We start from the raw sequence: 19958 nt of genomic DNA, 5'->3' as shown, positions 1-19958 counted from the left end.
CCCAAGGTAATGCTGTTGACACGGAGGGAAAGGAATAGAAAGCTTTAACTGTCAAGCTGGGGAGAAGCCGGGATCCTTGTGCAGTGTGAAATTGCAGATGAAAAGACAAGAGTGCCTAGTGCCACCTTGTGGAGGAACTGGCCACTGTGCCCCCATGGACCTCTGAGGAGGTGAGGCTCCTCTTTGCCTGGGCTTTACATTTGCATTGTTTCAATTAACTCTTGGAGAGCATTTCAGAGTGGCATTCTGTCTGCTCTGTGCTCTGTGGGAATGGGTCTTCAGGGAGAATTCTCCCTCCCGGTGCTACTCTCAGCTCCTGCACACCCTGTGTGAATGATCGCTTCATGGGGCCAATAGAGTCATCCTTTATCAACTCACTGAAGAGTAAGACCACACAGAGCTAGCTAGAGCTCTGTCCCCAGAGCCGTTTGACGTTCATAGTGACTCTGGGCACAAGAGAATATCCCTGAGAATATTTCCTAAGAAGTGTTTTTCCATTGTATTTCACATTTGGGAAGTGACTTTGCATTTAAAAACCTTCATTGTCTTATCTGTAAAATGTCTTTCTATTTGACGAGGAATCTTATTTGTAATGTATGTAGAGCATCCATTAGGAAGCCTGGCACATAGCCGGTATCAACATGGTGGCATCTAATGCTTATTATTAGTTTCTCTTGCTGGAGAGACAGATTTTGCTGAAAATCAGATGAAGAGTACCATCTTGAGAATTGCCCCTTTCTGTGTACTGGTGCCCCACTCCACGGTGGTGAAGGGGAATAGTTTCCCTCACACAGGTGATCTCATCACTTGGCTCTAAAACAAGAAGAGATTAAGTTGGGGGAACCACTTTTTCCCTTTAAACAGAAAGAGAAACTTTAAAAAAAAAAAAACTCTAGATTTTCCCAATAGTTCCTAGCAGCCAGAAATTAGCCCAAAGGTAAATAGGTGTGTGTGTGTGTGTGTGTATGTGTGTAAATATAATAGGAAACTGAGGCACAGAGGCATTTGCAACGATGAAAGCAGAAAATTAATTGACTATGACGACCCTGAATCGATCCCACTTACTTTGAGCAACTATTACAGCTGTGTTTGTACACAGCAGTCAGTGATTGATCAGGCTGAGGCTCATAACTTCTTTTTTATTGCTATGTTCAGCTGAAATACAGATCTTTTATTCTTCTGCTTTCCTCTCTTTTTCTCCTCTGGCTCCATAACATCTGCAATCGTTTGCAGTCTGCACCATTTCTCCCTGTCCGTCTCTCCTGACGTCCTGAGTCATATTCGCAAAACTCAGAGGTGAGCAGAAACCTCCCCCCCCCCCCCCCCCCCCCCCCCGTGCAAAGGGGAATCACAGGAGCTGTTGGGTTGGACTCTTGGACGTAGAAGCGATCTCGTCCCACAACATAAGGTTTCAGTGCAGAGGCCACCTTAAAAAAGTAAATTATCTCTCTCTTCCTTAGGTATTCACTCATAATTTCAATTACACAGTTTGCCCATTTATTTAATATTAAGTCTATTGCAAGAGATGAAGTTATAGAATTTGGGGCATTTGTCTACATCTCCCAAAGCCCAGCAGATTGTTGTTGACACATAATAACTGTTGAATGAAAACACAAGAGACCCTGCCACCCTCTTTTTAAGTCCTCAAGATTAAGTGCAATGATGCATTTAATGGTGATTTTAATGACAGTCCATTTAATTAGTCAGAGCATTTAATGCATATAGTAGGTGTGTAAAAGCCCTCTCTTCTCAATCTGTTTTGCTTTTAAAAAGTGAAAGTATTAATGGGCTTCCAAGTTGGGCACTGTAAAATCCTTCACCACTTTCCTGTCTGGAATGTGATGGCGGAGGCTCTGGGATTTCAGTGATATGAGTATCCCCACATTTGGTGCACACTGCTTCCTGTCTGGAGACTGTGTCTTCTTCTTATCAAGTTCACACCGGGTCCTTCTTTATGGTCTCTCTGGGTGATCTTCTGATGCATGGCAAATTACTTCCTTTGTGAAGAAAAGCACAGATCTCTTTTCTAGGTAGATAGTGGTTCTATACTTAACTTCTCGGGTGACGGAAGACCAATGGATACGTCACCTGGCCTGCAAATTTAGGAGCCATTTTGTGTTTGCTGCGTTGGGGTGTGTTCACTTTCCCTTTAAGCTGATGATGGGCTTTGCTTGAAACAGTGGCTGCTCTCTTCAGGATCCCTGAAAGGTTTGAGTGTGCAGAGGCCTGTCACCAGCCTGCACAAGACAAGCAATTCATGGAGGAAATGCTGAGAAGTAGGCACTCATCTCAAGCTTAAGCACCTTGAATGAGTATGGATACCTCTCCTGTGCTGAGACAGCACTACTTTTTTAGGTGACGTGGTTATGACCACTGTTGACTTGGCGATATCCCTGAGGACCTGGGTCCCAGACAACAGGACAAACAACTCCGCATGCTTCTTGATGCCTTGCACTGAGTCCAGGTGCAACAATGCCCTCGAGAAGGAAATGTATGTAGACGGATTTGTTGACCAAGGTTCAACAGAGGGATGTGGTCCCTGAAGTTGGGAAGTGAAAGTACTGTTATTACAAATTCAAAGCTCATTTATTATAAATAGAAACACCAGCATTGAGGGCAATCACATGTGCTAGTTTAGACTTCCTGAGTTCAGATGCACAGCTGCCCTTTGTCTCCTAACTACCTTAACTCAGCCTGTGCAGATGTCCATTGTATGGTCAAGGCCATTGCTCCCAGTGCTCTGTCTTTGGCTGGGCTCACTTCCCAGTGCCTGTCTGTGAAGCAGCTCTCTCAGGGCTCAAAGGATTCTACTCCCAGGACACCATTACTTTTTTAGTCTTGCAGGTTGAGCCTGCTTGTACTGATCCCAGTCCTCAGTCTCAACTTCATCACACGTATTCCAAAGGAAGCTGCGGAAGGGTCCTTAGGCTGACGTCAGGCCACATGTGGGAACTTGGTTGCATGCTCACTAGGGCTGGACTTGGTTGGCTCAAGCAGATCTGTGTGTGAAATTATCATCACTTACTTTCTTTCCTTACGTGGGTAGTTTTTAAAGTTTTCAGTAATGACTAATTGTCTCCTAATAGGTGTCCTTCATGAACACCAGGCTAGGAACAGTTGTGTTCTAAAGTCTGCCCCCTTTTTTCTGTTATTGTTTCCTTTGTAGCTAACAATATGAAATATTTTTGTGTTTTGAGGAAAAAAAACTCTTTTTTTTTTTCAAAAGTGTGTTTGAAATGTTTCAATTCCCTCCTATACTTAGGAAAATTATTTAAGGAGATAAAAAACTAGCTCCTTAAAAACCCAAATTCTTGTCATTATTATCTTTTGATTTTTTTTCTCTCTTCAAGTATCACCAGGTTATCCAAGGTCACATATCACAGAGTTCCTATTTACTGAAAATATACCTTGTTTCAAGAAAGTTAGCATGATTTTTATAATAGTTCATTTAATTCTTATATCCACCCAAGTAGGACAGTAGGGTGCCGTTTCTCACTCTTTGGACAGAAAACTGAGGGTCTGAAGGAGAAGTGGAGCCTTCAGGGAGACAGACCTGAGCCAGAACTTAAATTTGATGTCACTCAAGCACATCACTATATGTTTACGTTTCCCTATCCCCATGCTGGAGCCTGTATGTCACTCAAATGCATTGACCTTTGTTCTTACTCTCATTAGACCCGCCAGTGGTCTTCAGTATCATCTCCAAGAAGCAGACTGCAAACTTCTTCCAGTTGCTGAATTCGCATCAACTCCATTCTTTTACCTCTCCTTGTGAAAGTGATTGTTTCACTGTGCATAGTTTCCTGGTACAACGGGCTCTTAGGGAGGGACAGTCAAACCTCAACAGATCCATGACAGTAATAATCTCCTGCCATCATGTCTTACTTTGTTCTTGTAATAATTAGGCATCTTTTATAGACTGTTGTTTAGTCTGTTTGGTCTACTCTAAACCAGATCTTTGGGTCAATTAAAATTCATTGAATAAGTGTTAGCCAGGATCTTAAGACAATAGATTTACTTATTTAAAATGGTGTCATTCCCTTATTTCCCCTCATCAAGAACATCTAAGCAGCATGGAAATTTGGTATGTGCTGCTACCTTTAACCTGTGCCTGTCAGACTGATGGTCCGGTAAGTGATAAGGCTTTATGGCTAACTGAGCAGGAATCATCCTGTTTGGAATCTGGAGTTATTAAGGCACATAAATATGTCTTAATTTCTGAATATTTCCCTTTTGAGGTGTGTGTTAAATAGTTAGAACCTGTGTCCTAATTATTTCCCTGTTCAAATGAGCTCTAGAATATCCCCAAATCTTGCACAAGGTCACAAAGAAGTCAGAGCACACTGCTGGACTGGATCCTAGCTCCTGACTGTAGTATAACAGAAATCCATTCCCTTGCAATGGCCCTTTCAAGCAAGGGAGCTTTTGTGGAGACCTGTTGTGTGTGGCTGAGATTATCTAGGTTAGTTACTTAGACTACCTGAATAGAGCCTTTATCAACTACAGTGGAAGACAGAAGTCAGAGAGTGACAATGGCTGACATTTCATGAGGTTTTTCTCTGTGCCAGGCCCTCTCTTTAGCCTTTTCTGTATTAACACTTCCTTTGGTTCTCGTGACAATCGTACCAAGTCAGTACTGTTGCAATCTTCACATCTCAGATACGAGACGAGGTACACAGATCACAGGATTTGATCTGGGTTACACAGGGGAATATCTGTGCAGCTGGGATTCAAAGCCAAACTGTTAACTCCCCAAATCTTCCCATCGTGAGTGCCAGGATTCATCTAGCTGATTCTAGAAATTTTCCTGTTGATGACAACATGTTTCAAATGCTTTATCCGGGTAAAAATAAGAAATCCTTTAAAGGTACAAAGTGTGTAAGTCAATCATTTAGTATTCATATTCTGGAAGAATGAAAGATGAGGCCTATAATGATCACTGTTGACAAATGCCATCATATTAGATTTGAAAATATTGAAGTTATAGTAAGAAATAATAAGAGAACCCCAACAGAGTGATGTCAAGGGCAACAATACATTATGGATAAATGACATGGCTTTTCTATGAGCAAGATAACAAAACAGGTGTCCCTTGTTTACAGTAATTTCATTATGGATAAATTGAAGTTTGAGTTAGAAAGATTAAGGTGTAATTAATTTTGTAGCACCAAGGCTGAATGTAACAAAGGTGTGTTGAACTCAAGTAGCATTTAAATGTTGTTGCTTTCGTAAAGTAAAATTCACCATAGTTGTGTGTGTGTGTGTTTATATGGGTGTGTGTGTGTGTAGCAGGGGAGGGCAAAGTTCCATTATATTCAGAAAAAGATATGGTCACTATGAAATCATTACCTACTGGGTGCTGGACGTTGATTATTTCCATTCAAACCTCCATCCTGAGTTCTTCATGGGCATAGTTCTGTCTTTAAGAATCTGTGTATGTGTGTGCACCTATGTCTGTGACATGCCTGCATATAATGTCTCTGTGTACATCTATGACTATGATTTGTGTTTATGTGCTGTGTGCATGCATCTATGTCTATGATGTGTTCTCTATCTGTGTGTGTGTGTGTGTGTGTGTGTAGCTGTAAACATACCCACACATGCAGGTTAAGGTCAGAGGGCCACCTAAGGCGTAGGTCCACCTTTCGCTTTATTCAAGACAGGATTTCTCTTTTTTTGTTCATAGTTGTTCATGCCAGATCAGCTGGCCTTTGAGCTTCTCAGGATTCTCCTATTTCCACCTCCCATATCACTGTTGCAACACTGGTATACATGTCACCACAAGGAGCTTTACATGGGTTCCAGGGATTCAAACTCAGGTCTACTTGCATACACAGAGAATTTCCCCAGCCTGCAGTTGTGTCTGTGGCATTGTTCTTTCTCTGGTGCATTCATGGTGCTAGGCAGTACAGATAAGATGTGATATTAACATAGGACTTTTTAACTTTACTCTGGTGAGAAAGTGATATACATTCTACAGAAAATGTTTTTTCGTTTTAAGTTTGGAGTTGTGCCTGAGCCAGCAATGTTTGGTATCATCCTCTCTTGGGATGTTGGGCAGCTCTCTGCTGCACCTGCAAGTCAGGTGTGAGGTCACCATGGAAATGACAAACAATCTGCGGCTCACCTCACTGCTCAGATGGGATGTCCCATAGGCTGTATTATTCAACATAAATGTTGCAGGGCTGTGTCCCGGCAACTAGCTCCTCTGTCAGTGCAGAGGCCTGTGTACAAATTGCTAGGCTTTCGTTTTACTTTGTTTTTGAGAGAGGATCTCATTGTAAGAGGAGTCGTTCTGCCTTTGCTTCCTACGCATTGGGATTCCAGGTTTATGTCACCATGCCTGGCCTAAATGCTTGCTTTTTCATGTCCGTGATAAGCCAAGCACACATGTAGAGAAAAATCTCTGAGCGGAAATTTCCAGTAATTTCCCTCAAGATAGAATCTATCCAATGAAGTGGTCTTGCAGGAAGTCAAACTCAGAATGTTGTGTTCGATCTTTTGTTGGGCTTCTACACCGTGGAGTCCCCAGGTTCCTGAAATTTTATCAACAGTCACCAACAGCATGTGAGCCCCACAGCAAATGCTAGGTTAGAGGGTGTACACACATACCCCTGTTTCCTTCTCCAAATAAACCTAAAATGAATATGCCCTTTTAAGGAACCCTGTCACCTACATGATTGTGCCCAGGTATCACCTCCCCTGTGGCCTCTTTTTAGGTACAGCCTGCTTCTCTCCAATTCTCTACCATCTAAGCCTCTTATTTATATGAGTCTCCCTTCATGTTCACTCAGAAACTTTGCAACTAGTTTCCTTTTTGTGTGTCTTCCACAAAAGAGCTCTTCAAAGACAAAGCGTAGATTGTTTATGTATCTTTAGAATTCTATGCAAGAACAGAAACCTTGCAGAAGCCACTGGGGAACAGTGAGTGCTCACCTGCAGGAGAACTGGAGATCTTAGCCAATCAGAAATCACAGGTTTGGTGTCCTCTCCATCTTTGTCTTCTTACCGTTTCCTTATTTAGCAACAATTATTCATGCATTACATTAATAAAAACCAATATTTCTCACATTACTGTCTGTAGTCGAGTCTAGAAAAACTGGACTATCAGACCATTCTAGTCCTTGGACTTGAATGACATCTGCCAGAGTGGACAGCAGCTGCCCAGCTGTCGATCATGTGTCCAGCTTGCTTGCCACAGCCCCTAACAGACAACTGACTTTCTACATGATGTCACCTGCCTAGGTCCAGAAGGCAGTCCTGTGCTTACACAGCAGAAAGGCTTCCAGAAAAAGCTTAGTTCTGCTGTTCTGTCGCTGAGGACTCTGTGCTACTGGAGCTATTCTATGCAGATGCTGGGGATAGGTGCTCAAAAGGCAGGCATTTATTGCTCCCAGACATGAGATCTCAAGAGCAAGGTTTGGAGAAACTCATTTCTTTATGTGCTTTTCTTCTTGCCCTACAGACAGCTTCCTTCTTCCTTGTTTTCACACGCGTTGGACACGTAAAAAACTCATTTCATTTCCTTTACTTAGAAGGATACCTGTCCTTTCAAATCAAGACCCCAGCTGCATGACCTCATCTAAATCGCTTCTCAAAGAAGTGACTTGCAAATACAATCGTATTGGGCATCAGTGTTTCAAGTATAGATGTCGAAAAGACACGGTTGTTCGTTCCTTTAAAGTGACCTAAGAAATGAGCAAATCCTCTCCTGAGTTTTGTATAAAAGGAAGAATTTGTTTTGCTTTGCTTTGCTTTGATTTACATACATTTGTTTACAACTGCAAATTGTTCTGGTCTCCCCTGCTTAAAGCTCAGATCCAAGGAGGAGTTTGTGTACATAAGTATGGAGGAGGATTCCATTCCACTCTCCTCTGTGTAGCACCCCTGTACATGTCATTGTGGTTCTTGCTCTTTGCTTATGTAAGTTTATCCTTCTGTGAAATGGTCCCCAGCTACGACAGCTAAACTTGGCACATGGCCTTTGTGCCTCTTATATCTCTTTTATCTTTGCATTTCTGGAAAAAAAATACACAGAACTCGTGAGTGTTTGCCACGTGTGGCATGATGGATGACTCTGTCCTACCCAGGAAGGCTCCTGCAGCTAAGAGTGCACGTATCAGAGGCTGGGTCTCAGCTAGATCAGGACTACAGCCATGCAAAGAAGAGTCTACAACACCCGGCTCCAGCACAGTCTTCTGGCCGGTCTCTATTCCCACTCAGCCACAGAGTAATGCAAGAGGCCCTGTCCTCCCTCCTACACAGAGCTCCACCGTGTGCTGCCTGTGCCACTGTGTTTCTGTGTGTAATGAAGGATTTATTTAGGTCATTGCTGCCTTCTGTGCCCAACAACGGCACACGGAGCACATTGAGAAGGAGCACTGCCTCCTTCCCTTCTCTGGGGCTGCAGTTACTTGCACCTGCTGTTCTGCTTTGTCTGGGAAGGCGGGGCTCTTACAAAGGCCCTACTCTGTGCTGTCCTCAGACAGAGAGCCTGATGCTGTCTGTGTGCCACTGTCCTTTCTCCCTCTAGCTTCTGTCTGGTTGAGTCACCACAGCAGTTTGGCTCATGAACAAATGCATTTGACTAATTATCCTCCCTAGATCCTATTTATACCGTGCAGCATTTTTAGGGATAAAATTAGCCACCATGGCTTGAAGCGTTGCCATATGAACTACGTCATAAAACAGTGTCCTAAGTGCTCCATATGTACTATTTCATTTAATCCTTACAAGAAAAATACAGGGTCAAAACTCTTAGGAGTTTCAGGGCTGTCCTGCAGGTTTTAAATTACAGAGCTGAACTAGAAACCTGGGTTTTGCCTGGAAATCCTCTGTTAATTCCAAATTCTTGTTATCGTTTTCCTTGAATAGCTCCACCTCTGTGGCCAGACTGGTCTTTCTCTTTGTTGTTTACCAGGATTGTTCTTAATCCTGGGTTTGAAGCAAGCTATGTCCACCAGTGAAAAACGAACGGGAAACAAAGCACAGCCCTTCCCTGGGCTAAAACACTGAGTGGGGTCGTGGGCACGGAGGTTGCAGGCCCATTCCATGGGCTGGTCAGGAGGCCAGAGCCCCTGAAAATTGAGGGATGCAGAGAATCACACCTCTCCCCCAACCTTTGGAGTGCCATTTTCCTCTCTAAGTAGACCCCAAATGGTAGGGGTGTAGACTCCTGCTTGGATAGCTGTAATTCTTCAGATTGTGATATAGCCTGCACTGCTGGGTAAAGAAGCTGGAGTCACTTCCAACCCCTCCTCAGGGTCCTTAGGTTGAATCTTGTACCTGGAGGGGAGGACACTGTTGTGTTGCTTGACTTCCAGCTACCCTGTAGGGGAGATAGGATTCCACGATCCTGCAAGGGTACATGCTGTCTTCCTGTCCTTGCCAAGATACAGCACCCCTCCTCCCCCACAACTTAATCCTGTCCAGCAGTGTTCATTATACAGGTAACCTTTTGTGGATTTGGAACCTATCAGCATTGTGGAGGACTCCAAGGAACTCGAAAAGCTTGGAGGGACAGCATCCCAAGAATATGAATCACTTTGAAGGGAACTTGGGCCCACTTTTACTTGTTTTCTTCAGACAGCAAATGTGCTCTGAGAACACTTATTAACATTACGTGAGCTGCCCTTTGGTCTTCCTATCCTGCACCCTTCCCCGTCCATCCTACCGCACAGCAATTATCATAACTCCAAACAAAGCCGAATGTCAACGTTGGCTGACGAGTGTCATGTATAGGCAATTTCAAGAAAATAAATATTTATGGAGGTCTTGAAATACCCATGTCCTTTCGCAGACTGACAGGCACAGACTGAATCTGTTTCCCATTCCTTGCCTTCCACGATGCCCTGCCAAGGATGGAAATGCGACACCACGGCAGCAGACTCTTAAATCACTGTGCAGAGATGAAAGTGAAGACATTTTTGACTCTTCAGGATGAACAAATAACCTGATGCTTTCGAGTGCCCAGTTTAGTTGCATAAAAACCAAAATGACAGTTCTGTTGCTCAAACTGTCCCTACTCAGGTTTCAGTACATTCCAGAAAATTAAATCGCCCCTCACCATGGGAGACCAGAATGAAGCAGTTTTTGCACAGCACTTTATTAGAACCAGGGCCTCCTGCCATCGTCTCTCGCTTTTGTCCACCTCTGCCTGGACTGCACTTGTTGCGTCCACAGAGAAGTTTCCTGTTCAGTGTGGGGGGACGGCAAAGTGAGGGTCCTGGAGAAGGACCCTGGCATTGAGGTTTGACGCTTCATGGTTTTGTGGCCTTGTTCAGGCTGTTGAACATTAATAGTGTGCTCCCATAACTGCTATGGGGAGAAAAGCAAAACACTGCTGTTTGTTGAGTGTGCTAGCCCCTCACTGCGGTGCATGTTTATACTGGATTGCCCACATGTGCCGTAGGCTTAGACCCATTTCGTAGATCTGTATAGGTGTGGCTCCAAGTCTCAGGGTGGCTTACCGAAGCTTTCCAGGTCCTGTGTCCAAGGACAAAGAATCGGATGTGAGACAAGAGGCTCGCGACTGCTTATCAGTCTGTGCAGTAGTACCTGCCTCAGTCATGCCCAGGAATCTCCGCTTATCTCAGACATGTTCTGTTTATTTCATCTCCGCCAGGTCAGGAAGCGTTCCCAGCCCTTCCTGGCAAACTGGCTTCTCTCACATGTTCATCTTGATGCTCCTGTCTCCAGGCCCACTCTCCCAACACAGCACCCCCCAACAGCTGTGGTTTCATATAATTTCCTGTAGAGCAGAGAGGGGCGGTACACCGAGTCCTTACTAGGTGATGTACTTACGTGGTATCATTTAGCTGTGCGAATTCCCATTTGGGTTCTTATAGCTAAATGTCCGATTGCCAGAGCCTCCTTGCATTTCCACCATTCTGTACTACCTTTTCATTGCTTAAACATATAAAATAAAATGTGAATAACCACTCTTGTTGCTGGCGGTGTCGCAGGTCTCAGGGAAAAGCTTTGTTTGGGTGCTTACTGTCTGGCACAGAGTGGTGGCTCAGCAAACAACCAAGCTCTTCCTTTCCATCTCTTTTGCTAAATTTCAAAGTCCCTTCCTCTAGAGAACTTCTTTTCTTGGGCCAGCTGTGTGTTCTCCTGTCAGGTGGAGAGACTACGATAGGATCTTGAAGACAGAGATACATGGGCACCACTGTTTCTCTCATGAGCTAGCCTGCTTCTTTCCTCTCATGTGAATGCATTCACAGTCAGACTAGGGGGACCGGGAGGGCATATTAAAGTTAATTACATTTGGAGTCTGAGTCATAATGTGAATTATGTAATAAGGAGACTTATGGAGAAAATTGAAATATTTTTGAGGGGTTATTTCATAGCTGTCCCTCCTTTTTAATTAAGATGTTTTCTAGACTCCTGGGTGATCTTGTCCAATCACCGAGCAATAGGAAGCCCCCTTTCAACATCTGGCTTCTTGACTCTCTTGGAAACAGAATAGATGTTGCATTTTGGGAGTCTTTTCAGCACATAGACTGCTATGCTTCCCTGTTTGCGGAATTAAAATCTGTTCTCAGTAACATAGCCATTGGCCTTACTGGCCCCTGTGTTTGACAAGTTCATGGAGGAAATAGATCTCTGCCCCTACAATGTTCCAGGAATCATGACATACCCTGGAATGGGCATCTCAGGAAGATAAGTCACTGCCAGGAGACTCGTGTTCTGCATGACTGGGAGGAGAGGTGGATGCAAAGGTGATTTGGAACAATGCACGGGGACTTTAAAATGGGATGATGTGAAAACAGTTGATGGAAAGCTGACATTTGAAATAAAACCTGAATGGCAAGAAAGAGACAGTTTCACAAAGCCTGGGGCACAGCATTCTGAAAACGGGGAGCTGAGAATGCCAAGTCCAAGGCTGGGATGCACTTGCTGGACTATGAAGAATAGAGAAGCTAGAGTGGCCAGCGCTTGACTAAAGAAAGAGAGGCCTGCAGGCCCCACACTAAGAACCGGCCCAGCCTGCACAGTATGGATTGAATCAAAGCACATTGAAGGCCACCCTGTGGGAGACTCTATGGACACTTTGTTTTCCATTCCTGGTTTTTGACATTGTCAAGCAGGGACCTAGGACATCTGCAGCCTTCTGGTTCTTAATGTGTCACCCTAGCACATAGGAAACAGTATCTTTGGTTGAAGAAGCAGGAAGATGGATGACTTCCCTCTTAGTCTTAGAACCCATCTATAAAAGATGAGGATTCATTTTGTCAGCTTAGCCAGTACAAGTCTTCACAGAAATATTGTCCTCCATTTGAGATATAAAAATGGCCCTTAAAACCAAAGACTTGTTAGATACATAAGTTTTGGTTAAGAATCCAACAAAAAAGCTGGAGAGATGGTGTCTTGGTGGTTAAGGGCACTTCCTGCTCTTCCTGAAGGACCCAGTTTTGATTCCCAGCACCCACAGTAATCCCAGGCACTGTGAAGGAGTGAGAGGCACAGCAAGACCCTGTGTCGGCTTTTCCCAGATTCCCTTTGGAGGCTAGCTTCGCTCATTCTTTCCTGACAGACCCCTCATTCTTTTGTGTCCAGTTTTCCAATACCAACACTAGTTGTTTGGGGCTCATTGTCAGGCCTGCAGGCCTATGTGTAAAGCTGCCAGTTCAAAGCCTATTGCCAAGGGAAGCTGGAGCTGCTGCCATTGTTCTGGCCGGGGTGCGTGGCCTCAGGTCCAGTGGTGTGGAGTAGTCTCTGTCTGTGCCCTTGGCAGCTCCAAGCTTTCAGATAGCATTCTGTGTTCAAGGTTACCAGGTTTATCTCCTGTGGGAGAATAATGACGTTAGGGACAGATAAAATATGAATGTATTTATGTCACCTGCAAGTTCAGGCTTGCTTTCCTTGTCCTTTCCCTGCATAGGAACTTCTTCCCTGTGAGCTGGGAGGGGGCCTCTCTGTGAAAGTGTCCGGTGAAGAGCTACAGCTTTCCCAGCTTTCTGTCCTTACCGGTCTCAGTGCCCTGGAGTAGACTGCTGTTGTCAGAGACACACGCTGGATCGTCAAGACCCAGTGAAAAATTGCTCATTAATTTTAGAAAGTGATTTTATTCTGGAACAATGACATTGTTTATACACTGAGTTTTATAAAATGCTTATCTCTCATTTGGTTTCTAGGAAAATTTAAAGTACAAATCCATTTCTGTTAGGTAATTCTCTCTGGTACACACGTCTTCATTCATGTTTCAAAGCAATCATTTGGGGTTGACTGAAACACTCTTATTTCACAGTTGATCAGACCGAGGCAGAGAGACAAAGTCACTTTGACTTAACTAAAAGCTAGAGATAGGACTTCTGGCTCCACAGGCTACAGATCCTGTGCCCCATCTACTTCCTAAAAACAATATATGCATTTAATGCCATGCCAAATGTACTCTGTGCATTTGACTTCTAGAACTGGGAGCTAAGGGATTGTCATAGCTGAGTGAATTACATTGGGTCTTTCTTTTTTAACGCCCCCAACACTATCATTGTTATATATCAAGATCACCTCTTTGGGAGACAGTTATGATAGCACCCAGGCCACTAGACTGGAATTCAGGGGCCAAAAGTTCCAGGCCCAAGTTTCCATGTGGCTATAGTCAAGTTATCTCGAGATCTCTAGTATGTGAAATGAGGTAAACTAAAGGGCTGTTTCCTTTGTTGTTTGAAAGCCCATTGTAAAGGTCAGGATGCCCCAGAGACTATTTGCAGGTTCATGAGAGCTTGGAGATGTTTTTCTTTCCTTTGAGTAAAAGATCAAGTAATTCTGGTTGTATCACCAGGAGCGTGAATTATCAAAACACAAGAAACATAAGTCTGCTGTATGCATATATATTATATACAGAAATGTGTTAATATAGTAATGTGTATATTCTATATATTTACATGTACATCATGCATAAATATATATGTACACATCTTAGATACATCCATGGCATTTGTATAGCACATAGGTAGCTATAAATATATGTACTCTATATATTTGTACATATGTGTGTATACATATGTATTACATATAATGTGGGGGGTAGTCAGTTTTACCAATATACTACCAATATTTTTAGAATACAAAAGGCATAGGCACAATACAAGGTATTTTAGAAAGTATGGAAGAGAAACAAACAAGGAGCTTTTAAATTACTAACTGTCCAGTGTTAAATTTTTCTTTTATTTCTTATATTGTAATATAATTACATCGTTTTTCCTTTCCATTTTCTTTCTCCAAAACCTTCCATATACCCCTTCATGCTCTCTTTCAAATTAATGACTTGTTTTCATTAATTGCTATTGCATTCACATGTTTTTATGTAGATATACCCAAACAGGATACATACACACATATATCCTGCTCAGTGTCTATAATGTTACTTGTATGTTTGTTTTCAGGGCTGACCATCTGGTACTGGATAACCAATTGGACTATTTTTCTCACTCTTAGCATTCCAGACAAACTATATTTAGTATCTTCTCTGCTGTCTGCTCGTAATTCCCAGTTAGGATGAAGTCTCAGGTGTATTCTGTGCTGACCCAATTGCTTCAAGTTAAAGCGGAGAAAGCATGGACAGACAGATAATACAGATGTTAGTTGTAGGCTCGATGTTTGTCACATGAGTGTTGAATGCTGTGAGTGATTGGTTGTTCCTGAGTCCCGAGTCCAAAGGCAGAGAACTCCAAGAACAAGACAATAGTGCCACTACACAGCGAGGCACTCCAGCCTGGCAGAGTTAGTGCCACCCAGGTTTCACCTGTGCTTCATTCTGTCAGCCTGACCTTCTGTGCACTCCACTCTTAAAGGCATAAAAGGCAGCTACAAATGGCTCATTGCCTTCACCTATTTAAACAGTGGAGAAGGAAGTGAAATTTGAATCCTTTCATTGAGCAAAGAAGTTCGATCACTGAGGTCACTCCCTTTGCAAACCCAACCCATTCTACATGGTGTAGTCACAGCCACGTGAGCATCTTTCCTCCAAGGGCTTCCTCTCTGATCTCAAGTTCCTCCTCATAATGTTATATGGTCCATAAGTCCACTTTTCTGTGTGTTTGCCTCTCTCTAAGGCTTCTGTCTGGTTCAGGGCTCAAGATTTTTGCTTTGCTTTTTGTTTTTTACTAACTATTAATTATTATTATAGTTTTATTTCATGTGTATGAGTATTTTATCTTCAGGTATGTATGTACACCTCATGTGTGTCTGGTGACTGTGGAGGTCAGAAGGGGGTATCACATCCCCAGGAAGTGGAGTCACAGCCAGTAGTGAGACATCATGTGGGTGCTGGGAAGGAAACTGGATCCTCTGGAAGAACAGCAAGTTCTTTTCATTGCTGAGCCATCTTCCAGTTCTGGGCTCATGTTTTGGACATATACTTTTCAGGCTACATAACCTCATGTCTGGGGGAAATAGGAGAACTTAGTGTGACCACAAAATTGGGAGTCTTGGATTTGCCCTTTGTCCATGTACTCTAGCAATTAAATGATAAGCTTGATTAAAAGAAGAAGAAACATTTCACTGAGTGTAAAAGCCCTACAGTCTCCATGTTTGGACTTTTCCAACCCTTTGGGGATGACCAAAGCAAATCAAAATCAGGGCCACTACTTTTTTAAGGGAGAATGGAAAACACAGGTCCTTGTGCGTCTGCTCTTCAGAGCAGTCCCCATGCTTGTCATCTGTGTGAGTCCCCGCATCTAAGCTAGCAGTTAATGTCCTGGAAGGGCTTTATCCCAACAGGTGATGCAGTTCAGATAAGAGGAGGGAGAAAGTCTGTAAGCATAAAGGTCTTCATTTAGACCTTTTAATTTGGGTCCTGAGTTTTAAAGTGAATTATCACTTTTTTATGTCCTTACATAAGACCATCAACAATAAACTGGTGACAATAGTAGCCCTGGTCTCCTACACCATACTGCATGGTTGTGGTGACAAAGAACTCTGCCAGCTATGAGCCACTTTATAAGTATAACACTGCATGCCCCAAAAAATCTATGTGCTCTTGTAGTGATGTCACCTTTTTAATCCCATCAGGCACACCTCAGTGTCTTCTCTTATGGAGACTTTCCAGTCGTCTAGGCAAATGAGTAAAATTCTCTCCATATAATTTGGTGCTAACATACCACTCAACCTGTTCCAGTCACCCGACTGCCTACTGCCTGCAATTAGTGTACACACAACAACCTCGGTCAAATTCAACGAACCACCCCAAACCCAGCGACCGAACCATAGCCATTGGTTCTTGCTCGTGAACCAAGGAGGATGTCCTTCCTCCCACTCAGACCTGTAGCTGACCAGACCTGTTCTTATTGCAAGGGTATATCTTCAGATATGGGCTCAGCATATTGTCATATCTGTCTGGACACCTTTGGTTAAACCCAAAGCTCTTGTAGCATAGTACCCAGGATGAGGCAGCAGCCAAAATCTGATGCTGGGTAAAGCATTAGGATATTCATTTACTCCTCCACAAAGACATTATCTACCCCACTGAAATAGAAACCCCTGGTGGGAGACATGGGGTGCAGAAGCCCACCTGTGTCTCTAGCACCTGCATCTCTGCCAGAGGCTGACATGAAGAAGATATTTCTTAGATGCTTTCTAGAGTCTAAAAGATGTTCCTAGTCCTTTTCTTTGTACCAGGAACTTATAAACTATGGCTAATAAGGAAATCCCCCCTTTTTTTTACAACTGTCCAGCTAAACATAAAGATTATTTCAAGAATAACAATTAATATTGAAGAGATTTAGCAAGACAGCCCTGTGGCTGAGAGCACATAAAGCTCTTGCAAAAGACCCAAGTTCACTTCCTGACACAACTGCTCACAATTGCCTGTAACTCCAACCTGGAGGGAATCATAGGCCATTTGCCTCTGCTGCCACCTACACCTTGTGCAAAGACCTGTAAACACACACACACACACACACTTAAAACTGATATAAATCTTAAATTGGACAGTATTATTTAATACCAGTTGAGAATTATTTGGCACTCAAACTTCTGTGTCCATAAACAAAGTTTTATTGAAACACAGCCACCCCCCCACTCTGTCTATTGTCTCTGGCTTCTTCAGATATATAAAAGCATTTGGAATTGGAGTTGCCATGGAAACCGTATGTCCCACAAATCCTAAAATATTTACTCTCTAGCCCTTTACAGAATATGTCTACCATTCCTACTTTTTATAGAATTTATAGAATAAAGAACATTTATAGAATAAAGGGAGAGTTTGGGAGAGGTGAGGGCAGGGCTCACAACTATAGATGTTCGTTGGATTATTTCCATGTTTGCTTGGAGTTAATAGCTTCTTCCTTTCCTCCCTAGTAACTGGCACCTGGAGACACTCATGTTTCAGTAATCAGGAAGCATCCCTATTGCCACTTCATGATCCAGGGGCCTGTGGCTCAGTGAAGTTCCCAAGGTGTACAGCATGACCTTGCTGCTCCTGGGCGCAGTGCTGCTGGTGGCCCAGCCCCAGCTTGTGCCTTCCCATCCGGCAGTTCCCAGTCCTGGGTCCAGACAGCAGGAGCTTCTGCGGAAGGTGGGTACCCTCCAGGAGGACATCCAAGAAGGTGCAGCGACCAATGGTTCCACACAGCAGCTACCACAGACCATCATCATTGGGGTGCGCAAGGGTGGCACCCGAGCACTGTTGGAGATGCTCAGCCTGCATCCAGATGTGGCGGCGGCTGAGAATGAGGTCCATTTCTTTGACTGGGAGGAGCATTACAGCCAAGGCCTGGGCTGGTACCTAACCCAGATGCCCTTCTCCTCTCCGAACCAGCTCACCGTGGAGAAGACACCCGCCTACTTCACTTCGCCCAAAGTGCCTGAGAGAATCCACAGCATGAACCCCGCCATCCGCCTGCTGCTTATCCTGAGGGACCCTTCAGAGCGCGTGCTGTCTGACTACACCCAGGTGTTGTATAACCACCTTCAGAAGCGCAAGCCCTACCCGCCCATCGAGGACCTGCTGGTGAGGGACGGCCGGCTCAACTTGGACTACAAGGCTCTCAACCGCAGCCTGTACCATGCACACATGCTGAACTGGCTGCGTTTCTTCCCACTGGGCCACATCCACATTGTGGATGGCGACCGCCTCATCAGAGACCCTTTCCCTGAGATCCAGAAGGTCGAAAGGTTCCTGAAGCTGTCGCCGCAGATCAACGCCTCGAACTTCTACTTTAATAAAACCAAGGGCTTCTACTGCCTGCGGGACAGCGGCAAGGACCGCTGCTTACACGAGTCCAAAGGTCGGGCGCACCCCCAAGTGGATCCCAAATTGCTTGAGAAACTGCACGAATATTTTCATGAGCCAAATAAGAAATTCTTTGAGCTCGTGGGCAGGACATTCGACTGGCATTGATTTGCCCTCAGTTAGGCTCGGGACTTTCCCTGTTGTAACTTCTGGTGTACATCTGAGGGCGGGGTGGGGAAAGAATTTTAAAAAGGCATTTAAGCTATAATTTATTTGTAAAACCCACAAAGGACTTCTGTACAGTATTAGATTCACAGTTGCCATATATAGTAGTTATATTTTTCTACTTGTTAAATGGAGGGCGTTTTGTATTGTTTTACATGGTTGTTAACATTGTGTATATGTCTCTATAATATGAAGGAACTTAACTATTGCACTGAAAAAAATTTCTGGAGACGTCTTTTTTTTTTTTAAATATAATTAACTTGCCTCCAATCCAAATAGCTGTCTGTTTGCACCCTTCTTGTCAAATCTATATTCTTTTTCTGTTTAAAAATTTTTATTTGTAGTATAGATTTCTCTGCATTCTGAATTTGTTCTTTTAATTTTTAATGTCTCACTGTGGCCATCAGATCAAGTTTCTACTTGCACTTTAAATTTCCTCTTTACAGAGAGTCTCTATTATTTTTGGAAGTGACAGTTATATCCATTCTCAGGTCAGCCTGCATATGGGTCTAACACCTGCGGCCTGCATGTTTGTCTAACTCCTGTAGCCTGCGTGTGGGCCTAGCCTCTGTAGCCTGCATATGGGTCTAACCCCTGCAGCCTTTATATGGATCTAACCTCTGCAGCTTTCATGTAGATTTAGCTCATATGAGTTTCAAGTGCATAAGATGGTACTGAGGACAGAAACACAGTTGATAACTGCAAAGAAATTCCCTAAGATCCAATTTCGTCTCGGAGGATATCTATGTATACCTCTGATCTCAGCAATGGGTAAAACCCCTAATAAGCAAGATAACACCCTTGGATTTCAAGGTGATCTTGGGGCTATAAACTTTGCCTTTTGGAGCCATTGGTTTCTGAAAATCTACATAATAGAGAGAAGGAAACAGGCAAAGTCTCTTGGTGTGCGTCTGTCCATTCTGTAGCATGCAGGAGAAGCAGAGTAAGGGGTAGCCTCTGCTCACTCTGCCTGGCATTTGTTTCCTGAAAGATCAATATGCACCTATGATCTTCTATTTTATACTTAAAGACATATAAACATTTATGCTTCAAATTCAGTTCCAACTTTAAAGTCCTGGGTAGGAAAGAAAATTAAAACTCCCAAGGGCTGAAGTTAAGACGTGGAAAAGTCACAGCAGAAAGCCTGTGCACCTGCACACTTCAGTAAGAGTTTCACTTCTCCCCAGAACAGCCTTTTAGCAGAAGCTGCTCACAACAGCTCTGCTAAAGCCTCTGGATTGCCATGCAGTTCTTGTGCATACCTGTCAATCAGCCGTTAAATTAAACAAATTAGACCCTTTCCATAAGACAGTAGCATGTGGTCATTACAATAGGAGGGCATACTCACCAGCAGCATGAAACCATTTCGTGACAGTCTGTTCGGAAGGAATGAAACACAAATAGGCACTATTGATTGTATTCTCTATCTAATGCTCTCTGAAACTTCCTCCAAGCAAACTCAAGATGAAGGGGTTACTCTGGCAAGTTCAAAGACTAGAGAATAAGCCCACAAGCCCGGGGGACTTGCTGAAGGTCACACTGTCAGGTTCCGAGC

At 43.6% G+C, this 19958-nt stretch overlaps 1 protein-coding gene across 1 annotated transcript in view; it reads left to right on the top strand.

Annotated features, from left to right (window-relative positions):
• Hs3st1 (heparan sulfate-glucosamine 3-sulfotransferase 1) overlaps window positions 1-18679 on the top strand; it is a 28313-nt gene extending 9634 nt beyond the window's left edge. Inside the window, exon 2 of the mRNA XM_050149852.1 lies at window positions 17305-18679. Coding sequence (XP_050005809.1) covers window positions 17411-18346 — 936 coding nt within the window. The 5' untranslated portion in view covers window positions 17305-17410 and the 3' untranslated portion in view covers window positions 18347-18679. The remainder of the gene's footprint in view (window positions 1-17304) is intronic.
• Window positions 18680-19958: the final 1279 nt, after the last annotated feature.

This window comes from Alexandromys fortis, unplaced genomic scaffold, assembly GCF_014885135.2.
Source record: "Alexandromys fortis isolate MF-2015 unplaced genomic scaffold, M_Fortis_MF-2015_v1.1 scaffold_0, whole genome shotgun sequence".
NCBI lineage: Eukaryota > Metazoa > Chordata > Mammalia > Rodentia > Cricetidae > Alexandromys > Alexandromys fortis.
The sequence above is the reverse complement of the archived record's forward strand: the minus strand, read 5'-3'. Positions and strand labels throughout refer to the sequence as shown.